Below are 25,175 nucleotides of genomic sequence, written 5' to 3' on the forward strand. Positions count from 1 at the left end.
ATAATTATACATTAATAGATATATATATTTGATTTGTTTTTTGCTACTTTGATCTTACTTTAATACAATATATTCTTAATTAATTAAAAATTTGTTTCATCTTTTTCCTTACAAAATTATAAAACATAAAAATATATATGTCTTCATTATTCAACAAAATATATTCAATAAAAGTTGAATGTTTATAAATCCGGTAAATCTCCGCTATCTGTCGAGGTATTGGGTTGTTTGTGAACCATGCACGAACGGGCAACAGATTCAAAAAGCCTAAAAATTCATTTTTAAACAAACTATTAAATTAAGTTTAACAATAATATTGATATAAATAATTTAACTTCAAACAACAACAATATACCTCTCCCAACCGCCCAAAATGTTTGATACTTAGGTCTACATTTAGATCGCAAATTAACTTGGGAAACTCACACCCACAACAAGAGACTTGCCTTAAATAATCGCTCTCGCCAATTACGATATCCCCTACATCACAACACATCAATTTAAAAAACAAGCTACTATTATACAAACTCTTACTCAAACCGATCTGGACACACGGTATCCAACTCTGGGGTGCAGCCAAAAAGTCCAACTTAAACAAAATTCAAATCTTCCAATCAAAATGTCTCCGTCAAATAACTAAAGCTCCCTACTATGTATCTAACGACACTCTACATAAAGATCTAGCCATCCCAACAGTTCAAAATGTTGCAAAAACTTTCTACAAACGCACACACTCCAAGTTCCACAGCCATCATAATCTCCTGATTTTCCAGCTATCCACCAACGCTATTCCTGGTGACCCCAGAAGGCGTCTAAAACGTACCTGGTGTCGTGACTTACTAATTTAAAATTGTTCATACCTCTACCTCCCCTAATCTTATAATCCTACCCTATCTTACTAGCAAATTAAAATCCTAGCCTAAAATCCTAATCTTAAGTGCCTCCAATGGGTGGCTTCTTATCTCCAGCCACTCAAGCCATATCACCTCCATCACATGCACTTATTGTAAAACAACTTTAACAGATTGTGTATATTTAAATAAACGATAAAAAAAAAAAACAAAAAAAAACTTCAAACAGTATAATATAACAGCAGAGACCAATAATAATAAGGTATAAAATATAAAAATATTTTTTTCTAAAATTATTAGAGGCGTTATAAAAATATACAGTAGAACTTCAATTATCCGTGTTCGCAATTAACTGTGCTCACTCTTCCGAAAATTTAAAAATAAGTATGGACTGTATATATATATATGTAGTTATAATCGAACATTTTATATTACATAACACACAATATCGACAAACGTATTAATGAAATTTTTGACGATAACAATATGAAGATAAGCAATATTGTACATCGATTATTATATTTATCGAATCACCAGTTCGCTTTTGGCCTTCGCTATCGCCGAACGTAACGTGCGGTATAACTTCATTATTATAAAAAGTCTCGATTAACCGTGGTTTTCATTTATCCGAGTGACCCCCTCCCACCATTACCCCAGATAATCGAGGTTCCACTGTATATGAAATTCGGTAATACTATTATGTAATATTACATAATAATAACAAAGGACTGCTTACTTCTCAATTTCTGGTGCACAATGTACAAATTCATGGTTCCAAAACTTGTAGGCTGGATTTTTTATTAGCTCAATAAATGTGATCAATAAGCCCCAAGGATGAGGTCTGTTAACGATCAATCTCTCCAAAAGAACTCTGTAATAAAATTAAGCATAGTGGAAAAATTCCATTAACCCATTTAGCCAAACAAAATTCTTAAATAATATTTAAAATAGATACTAACCTTGTTATTTGTTCTTGAATAGCTTCACTATTAGCCTCAGCAAATAAATACAAAAGAGTACAGCTAAAGTAATGTGTATGACTATTGGGGAAACGTAATTGGTTTGCAATGGCATTTAAAAACAAATAGCGACCTAAAATAATATTAAAATCAATTTGTAGAAAATGTCATATATTATATACATAATATATATTAGGCTTCTTCAATGATATATTTTTGAATATTGATATATCGTTTTGAATTGTGTAATATTTAAACGCAATATCGAAAAAAAAATTTAGGTATCGATATTCTGATATCTATATGACTATCATAATTGCCAATACTCAATTGACTAGGTACTAGGTAGTAACTAGTAGATATTAGTTAACAATTAATTGTTTCAAAATATATTATTTAAGAGCTTTGGCATTAAAATCAGTTCAACTTACTGTACATCAATTATCGATATATTTCGATTATCAATACCTAAATTTCTGAAAAAAAAAGTTTGCGATATCGATATCGTTGAAGAAGCCTAATATATATAAATAAAACTAAAACTATAAGATATACCTTCTGTGTCAAGGTCTACGGATAAATTTTGAAAAATATCCATGTGCGCAGAATGAGCAATAGTAGAGGTATTCGGCACTAAGCCCTTGCTGCGAATGTGCTGTATGGCTTGAGTACCGACATACAGAACAATGGCATTTAAAAGTGAAAGGTTATATCGCATTCCTGGTTCACAACAACTCTGTTGCATTGTAGTACGGATCTCTGACAAGAATGTAACTGGAGCTCGAGTTTTCAAATACAAATCTAAATCCTAAACAAAAAAAAACATTTAAAACATTATTTTGTAATTAAACATTTATTATTAAATTACTTTTTTAAAGCTGGCTGGTTGGATATAACACTGGAAGTCCGGGCTAATTTTTGGAGCCAAAGATATTTCTTGAAGCACATCAACTTTCAAGTTTGGAGTAAATGGATCTGGTAAACGCATATTACGTGGGAATGCAGATAGTATCAAATTCCTCATCTAAAATCAAATTGATTAATACCAATATTACATTTACTATTTATTAATTAACAAGAACAAACCTGAATGCAATTTGGAGGTATCACATCACAAAAACCATAATGGAACTCGCACAAGAATTCAGGAAAATCGTGAAGTAAAATGAGGAGCACTCTCAATGTTCCCTTATATAACAAATGAACAGGCTTGGCAAGTTCAGCATTTCTTAAAAATGGAGCCAGGTATTTGAACAGATCAATGAGTAATTGAGCATAGAAATTCCAACCCTGAACATCAGTGACCGGAGTTTGATCGTAAGCACGCTGTCGCTAAATTTATGTAATTAATTTCATATAGAAAAGCGAATAATGGAAGGCTTTTAAAAAGCAATGCATAATTTACTAATTGCATAACTCTATTTTAGCCTTTTCTTAAATAGCTAATATATCATTAAAGCTTACCTTTTGTTGCGGAGTTAATCCCAAAAGACGACCGATGAATATCCTATGAGATATAAGTTCCAGCCAAGCATATGCAAAGCCTGGGACTTTTCTTGGCCGTAGCAGGTGAAAAGTATGACAAAAAGCAGCGAGTATCTAATATTAAATATAAGATTAAAATTTAAAAAATATATATGTTATATTCATGATTATGCATAGCTAAATTTGATTTAAAATCTTACGGGACAATTGATTGATTCGAGTACTGGATCAGGTGCATTCAAATCAAGGAAAAGAGTGATTAAAATTCTATGGTACGGTAGTTGGTGAAAGTCAGTGGCTTGGACATCATGATCTTGAAGCAAGACACCAACAACAATTCCAAGAACCTAAAAAATTTACATACACTTGGTTATAAAAAATACAATACTTTAAAAGCCAAAAAAGTTAATTACTTTATTCAAAAGATTTGTTTTGGTAGTTATGGCAGTTGCATCACCAGAATGTTTAACTAGTAATACAATGAGTTTAACATAGGCATCAATTGTATGGAAAAGTTTAGCACGTACAGTGGAAGGAGACTGTGTTTGATCAGGTATCTGTCTATAACATAGTTCAACCATCATTTGTGTACTGAGTCGGAAAAATCGAGTTATAATATCATCAGATTTTAAAATTCCTTGGACATTCATCTATATTTGCATAAAAAATTTAAACAAAATGGTTTAAAAAATGTATTAGTACAGCAAGTATATTACAACTAACTTGATGGATGTATACACTAAACGTTTTTCCTGGATCCCTATTGGGTGCAGCACTATAAATAGTCAACCATTCCTTAAGCAAATACTCAGTTTTTTCCAACAGTCCAGGAGGATCATCAAAGTCTCTACCCTAAAAATTTAGCAACATTAATATGTTTTACTCTTTATAATTTATTAATATTTTAAAGTTGATAAACCGCACCTGTAGCATTCCATGTTGAATATGTGCTGAAGAACTACTACTGCCACTAGCTATTCTTTCTGAAGCATTATTTTCTGCTTGTGGCGGTCTAATTACTTCCATAAGTGATGCCAACCTAACAGACAAATAAACAAGTTAAAAAATAATAGATTTCAAACAATATAATACCATTATATTGACAATATAATAATTTACCCATCAGGAACAGGGCGACCGCTAAGTACAATGCTATTTAATGCATCAATAGTTGCTTGGAGATGATGTTCAGTTATTGGTGAATTAGAACGATTATCTATTAAATAGTTTTGTAAAAATTGTTTAATGTATGCCATGGATACATAATTTGCACCATTATCCATAGACATAGCCAAGTGCATGTCGTACATGCTAATATTCACCATTCCGGCACGTATTAAAACATCAATTGCGTCAATATTAAAACGTAACTCGTCTCTAGATTCTATGAGAGCTCTAAGAATAATTAAACACAAATATTACTTTTATGCAAAACAAATGGATTTTAAATAACATACTTGGTTAGAGTTTTATTGGTCCATTGTAAATTGTAAGCGCGAGGATCTTGGAAAGCTCTAAATATACTGAGATGCATATCACGGTATCTGATGCTCATATCCAAATCGTGGTTGGCTGGTGAACTAAGCCCATCTAAATAACTTTCTACAGTCTAATAAAAAGTAAAAATTATTTAATTAAGTACATTTTCTTATAAGTAGGATATTTAATTAAGTGGATAATTTACTTTATTAACAACATTTGCTGCAGTAACAATATCACGTGATCTTCTTAATGTGGTCATTGCTTCCATAACACCATGTAAATTTGATGGTTGAGTTGTATTGGATAGAATTCGTTGGTTGGCCATATACAGCTGTAAAAGTGACTCAATTTCACTGATGAGTTTTTCGTATACTACTGTCATCTCATCAGGTGGAAAGCCCTAAAAAATCATCATAAACAACAGTTAAGCACAATAAAGTTAAATTAAATTTAAAATAATTACAGATTTAGGAATGAATAATGAAACAGCTTCCCGATCTAATGGTTGAAAACCAGGTATGTTTCTAGCAAATTCTTCATAAACTCCAATCATCTGAGGTGGTGGTAAGCCAACTTTATTACGAAGAGTTTCTGGCAGATATTCTGCTTGGCCACCTAGTACTAGGGGATCACAATAACGACGACCTTCCATTCTTGACATACTGCGCCTCTCATATTCCTAAATTTTTAAAATTATTTAACTTAAAATTTTTATATGATTTTACATCTACATGAATTTAATTTAGGCCACACTCTATTTACCAAGACCATAAATAATAAAAATTACTTACAATTTTTAAGTATTTATCAATTTCTATCACGGCTTTCTCAGTTGCGGTTTTTTGCACAAACGCACATGCTAATTCTAAATTATCATTTGCACACATGGTACAAGCTTGATCAATCATTTCCTTTTGAGATTGTGATGGAGACTAATTGGGAAATTAAAATATTATGAAACCTTCTCAATTATAGCACAATGTTAATGTTAATACATACAATCAAAACACTCATAAAATGTTGCTTCAAGTTAGTTGTCAATGTTTGAATGACTTGTTCTCGACATGTAATCATTGCCAAACCAGAAGTCAAGTTTCTTACCATACAATGCGCTGCTTTTCGCAAATGAGTGTCATCTGGGTCCATACCAAAATCCTAAATTTTCAAAGTTGTGAATAAAATTAACTACTCGTGTTAAATATTTAAAATAAATAATAAACTAACTTTTTTAACAATATGTTCTGTAGTAATAACTGCGATTTTTACCGACCTCTCAACAACAGGATTTATCCATTCTTGGATAGACCGTTCTATGGCATTACGTACATAAGTCTTTAGTGTTGGTTGGCTGTGAAACAGCGGAATCTAAAATAAAATATTTTTAAAAACAAAATTAGTATATAAATAATCAACATTATTCAGAAAATAATTTACTTGTGAATTAATAACAATCATAGACATTATCTGTGATGAATTAGTAGTGTTGAATGTGACATAGTTAAACTTAGGCTCAACCAAAGGTAATGGTGGAGACATGCCTGGTGTACCACTAATGCCCATGCTACCAGTAGATGTCAATGTTGTAACTCCACCAGCAGCCACTACATGGCCAACAAGTTCATCATTGAATCGAGTATTAGAACTTATTGATGGAATAGTTGAATTATTATTCTGTTGTTGCTGGGCTTGGGAAGAAACTATTGCTAAAAAAAAAAAAAACAATAATGTAGTGTTATACATTTTAAATTTAAATGATAAATATATTAAATACCTTTTGTAAACATTCACATGCAATTATAAAGACAATACCAAGTTTAAAACAAAGATAATATTTATATACTTAAAAAAGTAAGAGAAAGAAGTCCACAAAATCTATAAATAATTTAAGTCAACAAGAGTACTGTTAAATACTGTTACTTAAGATATAATATTGGTTGCTATTTAAAAAGTATTGTAATGTTGGAATTCTTTTTCTTAATTTAAACTAATAAAACAATTAATTGGACACTAATACCTCTAATATTTAAAAAAAAATTGGTGTATGTAACCAAATGTAAACACAGTAGATACCAAATCAAAACCACAATAATTATCATAAAATTACTCAATAACTATGATAGAAATATTTAAACATCAATCACAATATTATATATTTTTACCAAACCTAAAAGTACTTGTAAAAGAGAACTACAAAATATTTATCAAAAGTGTACCCGCCTACATCTTTAGTAGCTACTACTGTGCTATGAGAAAATATACTGGGAACCACTACTGTAGATGATTAAATAATTGGGTACCCATAAAGAAATTTGGTGTTTGACAGAAAAAGAGATGGATTGTTTATAATGATAAGTATAATAGCAACATGTTTTGTACATCAGCTATACTCTGACCCACAAGAAAACATTTGTTTCGCGCATTTATACTGACAACAGCAATAGGTCCGAGGCACAATATTCCCACTATAACAAACTAGGGATGGGCGAAATCAGACGCGTTTTGGTTGGAATACGGTAATATTCTATGGTAGACGGATAATAGCATGTAATTATTAAATTAAATCAAAATGTTGAAGCCAATTTACAACTCATGTATTAAGAGGATGTTACCCATGCATTTGTGGTCCCAGTGTTATACAAGAACGACTTAGCAATTTTTTATTCACTAGTTTAAATAGTGTGCTGTTAGTTTTTATATTAGAGTGAATTGACCTATTATCAATCTTTTAGGTAAGAACATTATCTGTGTTTCTGTGTTTAACACGTTGACTGTCATGTGACCGCCGGCCGTCACACAATATGTATCATCGGTACGCCCAGTATATTTTTCAATGTCATTCCAAATTTGTATTTACTATTTATATTTAAAATAAAATTTTAAAATAGGCTTATTACATTAAAAATTTTTTAATGATTCCTGCTACGCCATGGAGCTTTTTTTTAAAGCTTTATTGTAGCGCCATGGAAACGTTAATAACGTTAGTAATATAAAACAATATTAATTTACAGCCACCGGTGGTCATGTGGTGTAACTATTTACAAAAATAGTACAATGCACTTTCCTTTACTTCACAATTGTAGAAAGATGAAATATTAACTAATTGAGAATAATCTATTAACTGGCTAAAAATTTATCAGTTATGTATTTAAATGAGGTTTTTTTATCAACATTGATACAGCTTTGTTTATACCCTAAAATGTTTATCTATATTAGTTATAAAAATAATTAGAATAATTAAATTTAACCTGTTATCTAATAAGGAAATATTTTAGTGCTACCGCTCTTTTTAGTCGAACAAATAAAGAAATAAGTACAAATATTTTAACAATTTTAAAAATATAATTTGTTGCATCATTATAAAATGTTCAATTAAAAATATGTTTAAATAATAATTTTAACAACATTTTCCAATATATAATTACCCCTAATCACGGTAATTTTTAAATAATTCACAAACTCATACACTATTAAAAGATGAGTTCAGATAACATTTAAACTAACTATCTATGTATACTGTATTAATATTTTAAAATTTAATTAAAGAAAATTCACTTTTAATTTAAAAAACTTAGAATTAAATTTGGATTTATAACTTTATTGCTTTATACTTTAAAAAAATAGTTTTCAGTCTATAAATCAGATAAAAATTTAAATATATAAGCAACTTAAGATTCATTAGATATTGGGATATAGTTATAAAATAACTTTAACTTTTACAAAATATTCCATAATACCGTGGAATTAATTTAGTTGCTATTAATGATTTTTAAATAAAATTATCCAACTAGGTAAAACAAACATTAAGCAATGCTGATATTTATTCATTTAAAATATATATTACTTTGAATAATAGGTGTTTGACGTTGGGGCGTAGGAACAGAAACTTTTGGTGGCTCTGGAGCACTTTGTGGTTTAGATTTTTCAGTATTAGACAGCTGAGGTTCTAATTTTTTTGCTACTTCTGGATCTTTAAGAACATATCCGGCAGTCAAATCCTAAAATGTTAAATGTATTATTAGTTATATTAATGAATAAATAAACTGATATTATAAATACACATATTAGTTTCCTACATTTTAAGTTGGCAAATAGTCAAAAAAAATATATAATAAAAATTGTTACAAAGAGATTTTTTAAAGATAATAACATTCTTATATTATTAACACGTTCTCCGCTGATGCCGATCACGGGTCGGTGTTGGTAGTAGGCCCCGTCAGGCCGCCTCCGACCCGTGATCGTCACTAGTGCATATTGAAAATTTGCTTAAAAATAATTCGGCTATATAGGCGGCACCGCTATATAATTTATCACGGCCATACAAAAAGCAAAATCTTTGCAGTTGATTTCTGTTTCTTGCTTTTTTTATTTACTTTTATTGCTTATATTGTCCAGCGTATGTTATCAGCAGATACGCGGCTTGTGGCACCAGAATAGAAATGTACGTGTTAATTTGAAAAATATTTGGATAATACATACATTTTAAAATATAAGGAAATAAACAATTAGATGTCACTTTTATTGACAATCTATTACTAAAAACCAGGAAACTAGTTTCTATAGTCTGTTCTGTTCAAAATGAGATCAGTACCCAGTGGCTGTGTTGAGCCCCACGCCGGATTTGTTCCGTGGCAATGCCTGACGCGCCTGCCGCTGTTGTGATCGCCGCATTAGTCGACTTCCGATGTGCTCAAATAATTTAAAATGCATTTGAACGCACGACGCACATTCACCTGCACAATCATCTAGCGCAGCGATGCACAGGCGACTGGAGCCTTAGTCACATGATTGATGTTGAAGGCAGTGCCTAACCTCCGCCAGATGAAAACTGGTCGCCGCCAGGTACTGGTCTCAATTTGAACAGAGTATACTGTAGGGTATGTTTTGAATGTAATTTGCCATTGGGTAGAATAATGGATCCATTGCATTTCTTTTACAATATTGTAATTGATTTTTATTTCATTTCCTTTTATTCCTATACAATTACAACTGTCGAGTTTAAGATGAAAATATAAAAATATAAAAATTCAACAAAATCCATCAGAAATATGGATATCCGTCTGATGTTTATCCCGTCTAGCCTAAACCTATGCTTACATGCTTACCTATGCTTTAATCTTCCATAACTCATAAGATTACCTATAGGCTATAATCAATACTAATTATTATAACCACAATTTAAATCATAATTCCTTCTTTTTTGATTTTGACTTATACTTTTCATTAGACTAAATTTTTTAAGTTTTATACGGAACATTATGTATTATCTGTTAATTGTAGAAATAATAATCAAATATAATTATTGTATAAGAACATTTTATGTGAATTTAATAATTTATATATTTGAATTTTAAGTCAGGACTCCAAAAATGTGCTTGGATTTACAATAAATATTTGTTGAGTTACAAGAAAATAACTAAAACTTTTATTATTATTTTAAATGTTCTATGGTCAAAATTTTAACTGTATAACTATTTTTAGCCTGATCACCCCTCCCCACAAAAAGTAACAAACAGGTGAAAGAATACATATTGAAATACTGTGATGATACCTATATATTTTGTCATATTGACAAGTATATACATCTATAGCCTATAGCAATGAAAGGGCTAATTAATATAAAATTAACTCTGCATAAAATATATAGTAGAAATATTTAAAAGAACTCGCCTTAAGCTCTATGTTTAAAGCTTTACACAACACTTCAACTTCAAATTTCAAAGTTAATTTCAAATCTGGTTCTTCGTGAAGTTCAGCTAAACAGTTCATTACAGACATTGTCCATGGGTTTCTTGGTTTAAATACCTATAAATAATAAAAAATGTACATAAAATAATACTACAATTAGATTCTTAAAAAAATTATAATATAAGAACATACTTTGCTTTTAGCACATGATTCTAGTATCTTGGCAATAAATGGTACTGTAAATAGTAGTTCTTGGTGTCCCTTATTATATGCTTCTACCAATAACATTTTTAGGTCAATATCGTCTAATAGTATAGGTTTATTTTTTGCTAATGTGATCATTCCCAACCAATGACCTAAATTCTTCAACAGTGACCTATCAGAAAAATTGGCCATTCCTTTGTCACTTTTTAACAAAACCTAAAAATATTACACAAATATACATTAATTATCTTTTATGATCTCGTTGAATATTATTATACTTACTCTAATATTTCTGAAGGTTTCCAAAATTATTAAAGAATTCAAGGCTTCATTATTCAAGCAATCCAAAAAGTTTGAGTAAAGTGAATGGAAATTAAATTCAATACTGACACGTTTCATGACTAAATATTGTGATAGCCATGGTAAACATTCATGGGTGATAATTTCTCTAATTTCATCACACTGTAAAGCAAAAATATTACAAATACATTAAGGTAAAACAACCAGTTCAATCTGTAAATATTTTGAAAAAAATTATTGTTTTTTAACCTTAGTTTGCAGATTCACTTGACTTAGGTTGTTAAAGATAAAAGCAATCTTATCTTGAACATTTTCAGCTGGTGCAATCATTTTATCCTCTTGTTCTGTAGCTACCAACAAAGTATCAATATTTGTAGTGTTTGCAATTGATGGCTGAAAATGAAAAAAATTATTAATTATGTAACTTAATTAATAATAAGTATTTACTAACCCTGGATGGTAACACAGCATTGGTAGTAGTAAGTTTAGAAGATGAAGATGATACTGTGGTAGTAGTTGTAGTAGTAGTGATACTTTGAGCTTTGAAAGCATTATGTGGATTTGGCATGAATGATCCTTGTGAAATAGTATTACTACTTGCTCCAGCTAAATCTGACACTCTAGATGGTGGTTCTTGTGAATTTTTGCCATATTCAACATACTGTAAATAGTAATAAAATGTAGTTTAAGAAGTTCTCCATTTCTAAGGAATATTTCAACGATATTTTAGGACTAAATTAATACGAATAAAAATAGTTATAAAAATATTATTAAGATAATAAATTAATTTAGAGAATTAATAAAATTAAAATAATAATTTGATAAATGTCTAACTACCAGTTTTCATTATAAAATGTGTCCTGAAGTATTTTAAAAAATATGTCTACAAGTTTAGTCTTAATAAAAACTTTAAAAATTAACATACCTCAATAAGATGTTGTGGGAACTGTTGGAAATGAGGGATTGTAGAAATGTGAGAACAATATTGGTGGTAATCCTTTAAACGATGTTTAAAACGATCCAAAGCGGTTATACCAAAATTATACATTTTAGAATTTGGACTTTTCTTTAGCGCATCCAAAATAAAACGAAGCGCAAGACCTAAAGCTTTATAATTTCTAAAAAAAAATAATAATAATAGTAAATACTAAATACAAATATTGTTAGTTAATAGAACTAAGGAAATGTTACTTACGAAACAAGGCCATGCTCTATAATTCCACCAAAAAGATGAGCTGTTGTTATTAGCTCTTTTTCTGGATATGCTGGGAAAAATCTATACTCTTCAAACAAGTTTCTTAACATACAACAAAATACTTCCTATAAAATCAAAAATATTTTGAATTATTTTTCTATTTTCCTTTTTTTAAGACATCTCAGACATCACACATTATTTAAGTATTTAAGTTATTATTATAGTGCGTTTCAAAACAACTGCAACTCAACGTTAACGCGCCTCGTGGTGTTTTTTTCGATTCTAGTTGAAAACCCCTGGTTTGAGACAAAACCGCCACGAAGAGCGTTAACATTGAGTCGCAGTTGCTATGAAACACACTAAAAGCATTGTTTTTAAAATACCACTGGTATCATTATTAAAAAAAAAAACTAATAATATACAAAAAATTTACTTTATATTTAATAAGAGTATATTAATTTGGTTGAATAATTAAATTTTCAAAATATTTACTTGATGGGCTTTGCTAATTAGGTTAATAATTATGTCTATTATTAATTTTTATATTAGTATTTAATTATAATTAATTTAAAATTTTAGTTTTTTTTTTATATTTTTAACATTAAATGTCTTAACATAACATATGTGGCTTTAACTATAATGGCTTCATATTATGAACATTATTGCACTGTTTTAAAATTGCCCAAATAAATAAGATGAGATATATTGGATACATTGGGAATTTCCATGGACTAATAATAACTGTATCACCCTAAATAACCTTTTTAAATCAAAAATTATTTCAAATGATAAACATTTTTTTTTTTCATTTAATTTAAGGTTTCAAATACAAAGGTTTCTTAGCCTACTATGGATAAACATTTGTATCACACAAATTAAATAAACTATAATTCTTTAAATATTATGTTGTCATGGATACAAGACCAACAATATTAATTTATTCTTCCAAATTTAAAATGATGTTAATAGTAACTGTTGATATGAAAACTTTGTAAAATGTATTTAAATATTGTATAAAATATTTCTTCTTATTAATGTGTTTCTATGGAAACTATAATTTATAAAATGTGTCCTGGTTTCCTCTATATATTACCAACCATGGCAAAATAAAAATTATATTACACATTACTACACTTATATAAAAACAATTACCCTTTCACGTTTAACTGGAGATTCTTGAAATCTTTTTAACATTTCTAGAACTTCATCAATTGATAGAGAGTGATGGGGTGCCAAATTATAAATACGCTGGAAATAACTATTTGCTTCATCTTCTATATCTTTAGGTACAGAAACTGGCATGTTACCATCAACAAATAAACTGTTGTCAACTAAAAATAAAACACTGTATTATTATTCAATTTTTTTTTTTATAAATATAAAATACTTACTTGGATGATTAGATTTTCCAATTGCTGATGGTGTGATCTGGTGAGGTGGTAAGCGACCTAACATATTGGATGGTCCAGACAATTGACTGGAAACTGCAGGACCTGGAGCATTTGAAGATGAAGGAGTCATGATAGAGAAGCCTCCATGTCCAGATGTATTACCAATATTATTACGGGATGGTGATCCAGGTGTTTGAACTAACTGCCCTAAGGAGCCTAAGAAATATACAAAATTATAAAATGTACACAATTTAAACTTATAATTTAAACGAATAATTTATGAATAATTAATACAAACCAGGTAAACTGAATGTAGAACCAGATTGAGCTGAAGAATTCAATCCAAGACTAGCAAGACTAGTGGCCAGTCCAGTAAGCTGATCAACTAGTACTTGTGATGATGGGCCTTCATTCGGTCGATGATGTTGTGAAGCACGGAGGATAGCTGGTGGTGGAGCTGTTGAATTAATACGAGCGGATACTACTTTAGACATATACATATTGGTACAATTGGTCACCATTTGCAAAATGGCATCTGAAAGTTCTTGTGAAATTGTTCTGTAATCAAATTTTATGATAGCATTTATAAATGATAAATAAAACTCTTCAGTTTTTAGATTAGATTTGTTATGATTCATTTAAATATCTAATTTCATCTATTTTGAACTTATAATAACTGTTTAAAAAACTGGGCTTAACTATTTTTCAGATTTTTTGTTTACAGTATGTATGATCTACTTACGTGGAACCTTGTTTTAAATTTTTAACTGAAAAATAATAAGTACATTTTTACCTTAAAATGCTTATAAAAAAAACCTTGCGTATGTATTTTTAGTGTATTCATTACTCACATAATCTTGTGTGAGAAGACTTGTATTACATTTTCAAAGCTTTTTGACCCAACAAATAAAATTTTATTAACATTCATAGAAAAAGAAACTAAACAAAAAATTTTAGTTCAAAATGTACATAAACAGCTCCAAACGAGTCATAATATTTTGAAAATGTTATCAAGTATAGAAAACATTCAGTGAAAATTGAATGTACCTACGGTTATTTTTTTTAGTTACATAAAAAACCAAAATCAATTTTGCACGAAAATTCCCATTTTTCATTAATTGTTTTTTCGGACTCTTTTGAAAACTACTAGGGATTTTAAATTTTTACCTCCTGAATGCACCAATTAGATTCACTTTGCCCATGGAATATACTGAAGTTAAAACCAAGGTATTATTTTGACTACTTATCGTGTACACACACATCAATGTAAAATCAATACATCCATCGCTCCGCTCAGAATTTAATATTTAAAACTCACCCAGTAACATTGCGTAGACAATTTAAGATTGTTAGAACAGTTTCAGATGATAATGGAGTATATTTAGACAAATGTTCATCTTTGGTTGAAGATCCAGCTAATTGAGGGCATCGTTTCTAATAACATTATATAAATAAACAATAAATTAAAATGTATAATTGTCTGATGCATACATTTAAACAAAATGTACCTGCAAAAATTTAACACAAGCCGAAACAAAGTTTTCACCATGTTCACGAATTTTATCGGACAACCATTTATCAAGTTTTAAATATTCTCGACGTGAAGCTAAACAAGCTAAATCAATGACAAATACAAACTGCTGAACACTTAACAATAGAGATAATGCCTAAATAAAATAAGTTAATAATTAATAATCAAATGCAATTATGTATAACTGTTAAAACAAGTATTCTTACCTTTAAATCTTGAGCTATATCTAAAATTCGGGAAAGTTTTACATGGTCGTGATCACTACGCACATACCATTCGCTCATAGCTTGCACTAAAGTATGCCTGAGTCCGACATTCTAAAATATAAATGAAAGAATAATTATTAACGGTTACAGATATTTATAAAATCAAATGATACCTGATGGTTCCATGCATGGTGCAAAATGACACCTGCATTGCTGTGGTTTCCAAGAAATATTGGTATAAGGCCACTTATCATTTCATGTCTAACCATACTTAATGGACCATTGGACTGAATTAGAGCAAGGGCTAATAGATCGGGACATTTTTGAGCTGGATACTTTAAACACTCTTGCACTTGATAATAAAGACCACGTTCAGCCAAATACAACATTAAATCAACAAGCTCAATCGAACGCCTACAAAAAATAAAATTGGTAACCAAATAATATCAATAAAAATAAAATTTGAGATATTACCAATTATTAATATCTTTATTGTCTGCTTCTGGTGTTACTTTAAGCAAATCAATAGACACAGAACGATATGGATAATCAGCAAAACAGAAAACATCAGAATTTTGTAATATAAGTTGGACAAGAGACATCTAAAATTTTAATGGAAATTATTAGATAATATATAAAAGATTAGAATATAAAAATATCCACTGGTACATACACCCAACCATATTGTTATCAAGTGTGCATGCATGGGGACTTATACAAACTAGGGGAGCGTGTCATTAGATTACCGATTTAAGTGTATAAAAATATAGTTAAAAGAAAAAAATATTCGGCTTTTGTAAATTAAACCTATACCAAATTATTTAAATTAAAAGTATTAATGCATTTACTTCATTTTAGAGGACCATAGTTAATAAACTTGCAAACCAAAATTGATGAATTATTACTGTCAACATTTTCAAAAAAATAGCTTTACCAAAATCTATTAAAAATAGTTGTTACCATTTTAAAAATAAAGTTGATTTTGCTATTAGTACGACTTCATGTTTAAACATTTTGAAATTGTACAAAAATTACCTATTGAAAATAAAGAAACACATTGATTTTTTTTCTTCGAAATTCCATTTCATCGATCCATATAATTGTTAAAAAATAAACCCCACGTACAATGACATAAGATATACCCGGTATATTTCCTCAATAACATCAATGTTTTTTTTTAATTTGTACATTGTGTTAAGTTAAATATAAAATGTATTAGATTAATTGGGTTTTCTCAAGATGATTCAACTATGGAGGGCACTTGAGCACCATTATAGTCTAGCCCACTAAGAACATCATGATTATATAAAAATAATTTAATCAAATACATATCGCCACGCATTTAGTAACCATAACAGATACTATAACTTAGTTAATATACCTAATGTAGGTACATACTACATAATATTAATTCCATAGTTTATAACAAGTTCCCAATAACAAGGTTGGGTGTATAAACACAGCGGAAAATATTACCTGTGCTTCAGAATTTGACCAATGTCGATAGATCATTTCAACAGGAAAGTTATCCGCATGATATCCTTGGGCTTTTAAACCAAGTCGCAAAGCAGTAAAAAGAAGAACCAAACCTTGTCTATCTTTAATAATAAAATCATTATGGTCAAGTTCTTTGATTACATCTGACCAAGATAATGACGGATTCTACAATATATACAAAAATATATTAATGTAAGTCATAATAACTCTGAAGGAACGTAAAATAAAAGCAATAAATTAATACCAAGTCTTTAACTGTTTGTACAAAAATTTCAACATTCCAGGTTGTGCAATTAATAGAGCTTTTCTCTTGATCATTGTTTGCATTGTCACCAGGCCAGTATGTCAAATTAGATTGAGTATCAAGCCCAGTATGTGTTCGTATCATCATTGATAACACTTTAGCAATTGATAAAGAGCCAAAAATGTCAGAAGAACCATTTCCACTAATCACAGATAACAAATTTCGACGACACTCTTCTAATGATGAACAAATAGAGTAGCCCATTTCCATAACTAAATCAGCTAATGATGGATCCAACTGTACAAAAATAAAATATTTTAAGATCATATGTAATTGTCGATTTCAAAATAATCATCTTTTCAAAGTTACCATTGAGTTGGAAATAGATGACATATCTTGATTTATTTTATCCATTGGACGGTCTGGGTTATCAGAATATATTAAAGGAGCCAATAATACAGGAGCAACTTCAAGGGGAAAATCACGGCGTAAATTTTTTAATAAAACTTCCTTGATTTCTTTGCTTATGCCTAAACTCAAAAATCAATAAAAATAAAAATTTTAAAACTATAATAACTAATTAGCAAATAAGAAAAATATAAACCTAACTTAAATATTTTTAAACGTACCAAATATTTGATCATCAACAGCAAATACGTGACTTAATATTAAATGTAAAACTTCAGGACTAGAATCGTGCAATCCTCCTCCAGTAACTTGTTCAGTATTAGTATCTAAGTAAAGAAATAAATATAAAATTATTTTTAAGTAATGTTAAACTATATAAATAGTACTTCTATACCTGAGTTAATATAAGATTTGATTAGCTCTGGCAATTTTTGCTTAACAAATTGTAATGCAAATGTTGAATAATTTGATGATTCCAAACAAACAAGTCCAAAAACAACTTCTTGAACAAGGCTAAGATGTAATATCCTACTCAGTTGGACAAACAGCTGTATTGATGGTTTCAGTGGCTGTATTGATGATTTAAGAGGCTATCAATTACATTTCATAAAAGTAAATTCAAAAACTTAAGATATTAAAAAATAATTTTATCTAATTACCTTATGTATATGAAGTGGGTTGTCAAGTGCAAAGCACAAAATTGAAGTGAGTGAAGGCTTATTTAAAAGAGTTGTACACTGTTGTGCCAACAATTGAACTTGGTAGTAATCCTTGTGTGATATATTCCGCGGTCCTTCAATATCTTTAAGATCTATGTGAGATAGAAGACAGCGCAATAAATGTCGATCTGCTTCAAATCCTTGCAACTGGATTGCCTATGTATATAAAAAACTAGATAAAAACAGTTCAAAAATTTTTGACACAAACTAGTTCAGTATTATTTCGATTTCATTGCAAATTTTTAAGTGCTTATAAACTTAAAATTCTTATTAATTATTGTAAGTGGATTCCTCGAAGTTATATAGGTATATAGGTATATACCTACCTAAAATTTTTTTATAAGAATTTACAAACACTAATTTATTTATGTACAAATTAAGTCTGGTACTTATAATATTGGTTACCGCGACTACCGTATTATGCAGTAGACCAGAGGTTCTTAAACTTTTAGTGAACACAGACCCCCAATGGAAGACTTTTTGAAATCGCAGACCCCTAATAAATTTTTTATCAAATACCTTCATTTGTTATCATAATCAATATTTTAATACTTATTTTGCATTACAAATTACATAAATAGGTACATAAAAACATACACATTTATAATTATTTTTATTAGGTACATATTATAATTTTCCATAAAAATGTAATATTTTATTTTTAAATAGAGCCACTGTGAACCTCGAGATGAGTTTCATGGTCCCCAGGGAGCCGCAGACCAGTTTAAGAACCACTGTCAGAATTCTGTTACCTTGAATATCATAATATGATAAATTATTTTATTTATTTAAACATAATAATAAATAAAAGTTGGTAGGTAAACACAATTTTATCACGATTCATGAAAAATATCATATAAATAAAATAAAATGATCATGTTTCAACTTGTTCACAACATTCTTAAATAATACAGCAATAGATAAAAAAAAAAAAAAAAAATTTCGGGTGGTGCTGCTAAGTGTGGCGCCCACAAATGTTTTTTTTTTTATTATTTAATTTATTTAGGCATATTTACAATCTATACAATTTGTACAATAAGTAAATTTGATAACATAGGTAATTAAAATGACTTGAATGTATTGAGGGGGGAAAACCATCCATCAACAGTACCTCCTATTCAATTTGATGGGTTCATATAATATGGAGACCGTTAGGCAAGAGCGTCTCTTGGCCATTTTCTTTTTAACCTCCTCGGAGGATTGTTGGGGATGGTTATAGAGGACATGCGGGAAATTAGAGGGTTTTGGTTCGAGTGCAGTTTGGAGTGAAACTTTTTGTAATGACGAGTTGCTATTTCGTTGACTGTTGGGATTTGGAGATCTTTATGTAATGCGTCGTTGGTCATATACCATGGGGCTCCAGTTATTTGTCTAAGACATATAGACTGGAAAGCTTGTAAGGGTCTTATATTGGATGGTTTGGCTTGGCCCCAGATTTGGATACCATATGACCAGAGGGGGGTAATTATCGTCTTGTATATTAATAAATTCATAAATTCATTAAAGAAGACAATAATGGACGGAGGAGATGTAGACGTGTGTTTGATTAATTTCTTTTCTGTTTTGTGTGTTGGGCCCAGGTAAGTCTTTTATCTAGATGAACTCCGAGGTATTTGGTTAAATAAATGTTAAATTCTGTTACTTTATATTATATTAAATATCCTATTTGCTCATTGTACATAATGTTGTATATTAGATTGTACCTAAATTAATTAAATAAATAAATAAAAAAAAGATAAAAAATTTAAAAAAAGATCATAAGAATTCTTTACATTCAGTGGGGTATGACTATTTTCAATATCAATTTATGCCACATATTAATATTTCACTTTCAAAATCTAAAAAAAAATATTTTAAGAGTCAGTTACTTAAAATGTTAAACAATTGTGCCTACATACCTATGAATGGTTGTATAAACTATCTCTAAACCTTTGATTAACCAATAGTGAGCTAATGGTCCTACAAACATGTATAGTCCATTAAACTTTAGTGAATCATTAAATTAGGAGATCAATTTTTTATACAGCCATGCATTATACTTATATTTAAATTTCGTAGGTAAAACAAACATTTCACCACCGATGAGTAACCTTGATGGCTGTTAAATGCCAATTATAATAGATAGGTACTATTTTTAATCTAGATCCAAATATCAGATACTGCCATGGTAATTTTAAAAGCTTAATTATCTTATATAAAATAATGAATTAGTCTTTAAAAAATCTGGTAACAGTCCAATACGTGATGTACAAGTTTGTCGATCTACCAAGAAAATTGTGTCCACCTACCGGTTCTCAACTGTAGAAATTGTCATTATGGACATATAGGTATATACTATTTTTTATCGTAGAAAAATGAAATTAAAGAACTTCTGTATTAATTATAAAAAATGAAATAAAAACTGGAACAATACATAGCGATAAATGTAGATACTCAACATTAAATAGTCACTTCACCAAACAGTGAATCCGTATATTAACCCATAACCAGGAGCACACAAATTGAAGGTTTGTGAATGATTTTTTTTTTTATTGATCTCAAAAATAACCCGGCATCTAAGGCCATTAGTTACAGTTTGTGAATGATTATAAAATTCAAGTTCAATATTAAAAAATGGAGCGTCGTCTTTACTAGATCAACAACTTCTAGGCAAATCCTGTCACCAAAATTCAAAAACTATTTTTGAAGAATTTCTGGGTGGCATAAAAAATACATTTTCTGCATAAACTAACAATTAAGCTATTGACAACATCTGAGCAGACAAATATAACATTTTTTAAAAAATATAAAGATTAGTGAAACTTATTTTCATTTTAAACGAGATTAGGTTACAAAACCGCACGAATAGTAATTGTTTGATCACCACCACTCACTCTTATATCATAATATACCATAGAACTATGCAAATTTTACACACAATATACCAATATGGGTTATACCTTGTTCGACTCTTTTGATAAATATTTCTTTAACTTTGCAACAATTACAATATTATTAGGTACCTAAACTGAAATAAAATCTAAAATCAAATGTGTGTGATAATTTTGTTTAGGCATGATATTTTAAGATACTATATGATACTATGTTTCTATGCACTTTTTTAATTTTTTTTTATTTTTAAAGCCTCTAGTAAAAACTATGATATAGCTTGACAATTACATAATAAAAACAAAACAATACTAAATTAAGATTAACATCATATTAAATTCTTATATACTATATAATAAAGCCAGCCTCCAGTATAAAGACTGTTTCAAGATTTGGTGTTTAAAATGGAGTAAAGATTGAGAAGAATATTTAGAGATATAAGAGTGTTAAATAGAGTTTGTCTTTTAAGCCGGAGGGCAGGTCAGTTAAATAAAATATGAGGAAGGTCACAGATACACTCATTTGAATGAAGTGTACAAAGTGGCAAGTCGTTTAGTCCAAGTTTGAAAGAGTGACTAGATAATAAGGAATGTCTTATACGTAAACGATTAAATTAAACTATATGTGATCTTAGTAAATTTAGGTTGTTAAACCCGGTCTTTTTTTTGATATCAGGTGTTGTATGTCTATATCTCGAAGCGAATTCAGCCGGTAAGTTATGCCAATAAGAAGACCATAGACTAGATAGGTAACATTTTAAATATGGAATAAAGTCAGATTGTGGTAGATGTGTAAGAGAGGGACTAATTAGATGGGAGGTGGATTTAGCCAAATTATCAGCGATCTTGTTACCACATATACCAGTGTGACTTTAGAAATTTAAAAAACGTATTTGTTAATTTTTGAAAAAAAAATCAAATATTATGCTATTCAATCAGAATTTTCATACTTATTACTTAAAAAAAAAAACTGCATTTAAATATATTGATTTTCCACGGAATTGCTGAGGGTGATTCAGGGCTTTTGGGACATGATTTATATTAGCTGACTATAAATTACAATCTATTACAAATTATTTGTTTAATTGTACTTTTAACTAGTCACCTAGAATGATTTATTATTTCATGTATGTGTAAAAATTATACATAAATATTAGGTACCTACTACCTACCTAAATAATTATTTTTTTTAAAAAGCCCAATTTATTATTTTTCGTACAAGAATATATAGGGTACCTATATATTTATTATATAAATATAAACTGCAGTGACATGCTAACTAAGATTTAATGTTTTAACTAAAAACAGTTTAAATATCTTGATGATAAATTATCTATTTACCTGTTTGTTTAAGAAAATACCTAAAAAATAAAATTCTACTTCAAAAATGTCAACACATCCTACACTCTTACAAACATGTTATTCATATTCATATAACAATAACATGCATGATTTGGTTTATAATTTATATTGAGGTTTATTGGTTTATATGCAATCATTAAATGTTTGTTAATATATGAAAACAACAGTTTTTATTGTATTCACGTCTGAAAAAAGTGATTCAATCACAAATGTATATACCACTTTTTATTGAAAAAATATATAAAAGCTTTATTCACACTATGTTTACTTATTTTTAATAGGTACAATTTAATAACATGCAAATGAAATAAGCAGTCAAAACAAGGTTTTTTAGTTTTTTATTATTTAAAAAAAGGTACCTAAGTTACAATAAAACACAATTTTCTACTTAGGACTAGCTTTATGATTCTTCAAAAAAACCTACTGTCTATGAAAATTTTTAAATGCTTATCAAGTACCTAAATTCAAATTTCAATTATACCTTGGTAAAGTAAATAGGTACTAACTAGTAACTATTAACCCTTTCACTGCTCCAGACGTATTATTACTTTCCTGCATTTTATAATATTTACATTTGCCACTAACCGTAGAACTTAAGGAAACCTTGAATCTCAATATTTTAAACTTAAATTATTATATCATATAGATCTCAACATTTAAATTAAAAAAATTTTATATTTCTTTTACGTAGCATACACAGGTTGCAGTGAAAGTGTCAAAATACTTGATTTGTGAAGGAAGGTAATTGTTTAAGTTATAATAACTCGCACAATAATCTTAAATTTTTTTGATACCTATTCCAATTTATTGCGCCTTTGGTAATGCAACGCTGCAATTCTTGATGGAAATACAGTATGCAAAATCGCTTTATTTCAGATCAACTTCATTTATTCCGTAGTGATAACGGGCCTTATCAGTGATTTAAAGCGCATATTAATCAGACAATCAGGTTTTAGTTATCATTGAAACTACGATGTTCTGATGCATCAACGCATTTGGTGCGCTGAATTTCAGAATGCTATAGCTTGAAAATGCAATGCATTTTAGAACATGTTTTATAATTTCGATGACAATACGTATCTACAGCGTTGCATTACCAAAGGCGCAATAATTTATTATATTTTATAAAAGTAAGCTAATTTCCTGATTCTCCACTCCCACTCATACTCAATATGTAACAAAGAAAATTGACCAATAAAACAATCTCGAAAACAATGGATTAAACTGATATAAACTACGATTAAGTTGGAGATTAAGTCAACTAGTCATTCAGTAAAAATATGTAATAATTGGTTATCATTAAAAACAATTACACTAATAAGGTCCCGAATAAGGTTATATTCCACATAGACTGTGTTATAAATGTTGATAATATTAATAAAATATATTCAACATTAGTAAAAAAAACTAGAGACAAAACATGATGACTATATTATTCATTTTAATTTAATTGACCGACTGACTACCTAGGGTGTTTAGTCACAATGTTTGAATCGAAATAGGTAGCTATCGAGAACAAGGAAAAAATGTAATATAATTTATATAGACAGTACTAACTAACAGGTACTTGTAGATTAACTATGCAATACAGCTAGCAATGCACATAACATAAATAAGTAACTAAAATCACGATAAGACTGAACATCTACTACTTACGTCCACTAATTCTTGAACGCTAGACTTGTAATTTTTTTTCGACAAATTAGCAACGATATAGCTGATTTGCGACAACGTATATGACAATGAATCCAGGTTCATAGTTCCATGAATGCCGATTCGAAAGCTTCAATAGGTTTTGAAGCTTTCTTCTTTGGGTGGAGAAGACCGTGCCGACAACGCCGGTGAGTGTCGACGGTGTACCTATCGTTGAGCGCAACAGACGTGCCGCAGAAGACGACTGGAGGGAAGTTTTGACGTCGGAACTCGAGGTGGACAGATGGCGATGACAGCTGTCCACTCGAGTTTTTGTTTAGGCACACTCAGAGGGCGCAAATGCGGGCTCGCGTGACCCAAGATGGAAACCGACGGCGGCGGCGGTGGTCGGGCCGGTGTCCGCTTTGACGACAAAGGCCGAAAACGGGGAGACACCGGTCCACTCAGACGGGGACGACCGTTGTCCCGAGACCGGATATCACATATTTTCTATGACAGATGTGGGGTAAACCGCGTAAAAGACATTTCTGGGTGGCGGCGGTGTCGCAACAAACGGTGAACGGATTGAAAACTAACAATAAGGAGCACGACGGTTAGAAAAAAAAAACGCAAAAGTATAAAACACGAAACCGATTCAATAAACGGCGGAGAAAGTGACAACCGAGAAATGGCGATGTAGGTGTTCGTATTCGATGTAATATTGTAAAATGTAAATCAAATGTAATAATAATAAAAGAAAATAATAATAGTAATAGTAATAATAAATAATAACAATAGACGGCCAGGCGCAGAGGGAAGACGAAGGAACGAGTAAACGACGATCCACGAACAGCCGTCGACAAAAACAAATACGATTAATGTTTTCCGTGAATACAGAAAATATTTTCCGAGCGTCTGCGACCGCGGATTCGTCGCGAACACGCGCAGTGTGCCGATCACGACGGACGACGGGCACACGTTACCAACCTAAATCCAGTCGGTCAGTCAAAAAATAATTCATTCTACTAGTCTGATTTCAGCATCGAATTTAATAAATTCTTTTCTTATCGTTTCCCCGTGCCGGCGATCATAAGTTCGTAGATAAGAAATGTCACTTTGGTGGCCGCCAGTGGACTTGGTCACGTGCGTTAGATGTA

At 30.0% G+C, this 25,175-nt stretch overlaps 1 protein-coding gene across 2 annotated transcripts; it reads right to left on the minus strand.

Moving 5' to 3' along the window:
* Positions 1-24,908, minus strand: LOC132944154 (CCR4-NOT transcription complex subunit 1-like). 2 transcript variants are annotated; one of them, XM_061013353.1, is made up of 42 exons: positions 24,043-24,908; positions 18,098-18,313; positions 17,833-18,007; positions 17,660-17,764; positions 17,400-17,560; positions 17,031-17,327; positions 16,766-16,951; positions 15,764-15,891; positions 15,463-15,703; positions 15,290-15,400; positions 15,061-15,219; positions 14,871-14,986; positions 13,851-14,110; positions 13,553-13,768; positions 13,314-13,492; positions 12,162-12,286; positions 11,892-12,084; positions 11,418-11,627; positions 11,216-11,359; positions 10,949-11,128; positions 10,655-10,882; positions 10,445-10,579; positions 8,619-8,772; positions 6,212-6,480; positions 6,002-6,142; positions 5,777-5,932; positions 5,569-5,709; positions 5,241-5,456; positions 4,980-5,177; positions 4,753-4,904; positions 4,415-4,690; positions 4,220-4,334; positions 4,019-4,147; positions 3,709-3,945; positions 3,496-3,642; positions 3,275-3,409; positions 2,897-3,136; positions 2,679-2,834; positions 2,366-2,618; positions 1,811-1,943; positions 1,588-1,722; positions 1-267 (listed from the first exon to the last, which is right to left on the minus strand). In XM_061013353.1, exons 1-42 carry the CDS (start codon positions 24,142-24,144, stop codon positions 183-185), a joined length of 7,335 nt encoding a protein of 2,444 aa, XP_060869336.1. In that variant the 5' UTR covers positions 24,145-24,908; the 3' UTR covers positions 1-182. The 2 variants fall into 2 exon arrangements, with proteins under 2 accessions (XP_060869336.1, XP_060869335.1); XM_061013352.1 differs by having other exon boundaries at positions 2,897-3,142; positions 17,833-18,028; positions 24,043-24,906.
* Positions 24,909-25,175: the final 267 nt, after the last annotated feature.

Source organism: Metopolophium dirhodum, chromosome 5, assembly GCF_019925205.1.
Source record: "Metopolophium dirhodum isolate CAU chromosome 5, ASM1992520v1, whole genome shotgun sequence".
Classification (NCBI taxonomy): domain Eukaryota; kingdom Metazoa; phylum Arthropoda; class Insecta; order Hemiptera; family Aphididae; genus Metopolophium; species Metopolophium dirhodum.

Coding starts and splice junctions, on each gene's coding strand:
- LOC132944154 (XM_061013352.1), bottom strand. CDS start 24,144: ATGAACCTGGATTCATTGTCATATACGTTGTCGCAAATCAGCTATATC. Junction 11,628..11,891: donor TCCCACAACATCTTATTGAG/GTATGTTAATTT, acceptor TACTATTTACAG/TATGTTGAATATGGCAAAAA. Junction 1,723..1,810: donor ATTCAAGAACAAATAACAAG/GTTAGTATCTAT, acceptor ATTTTATTACAG/AGTTCTTTTGGAGAGATTGA.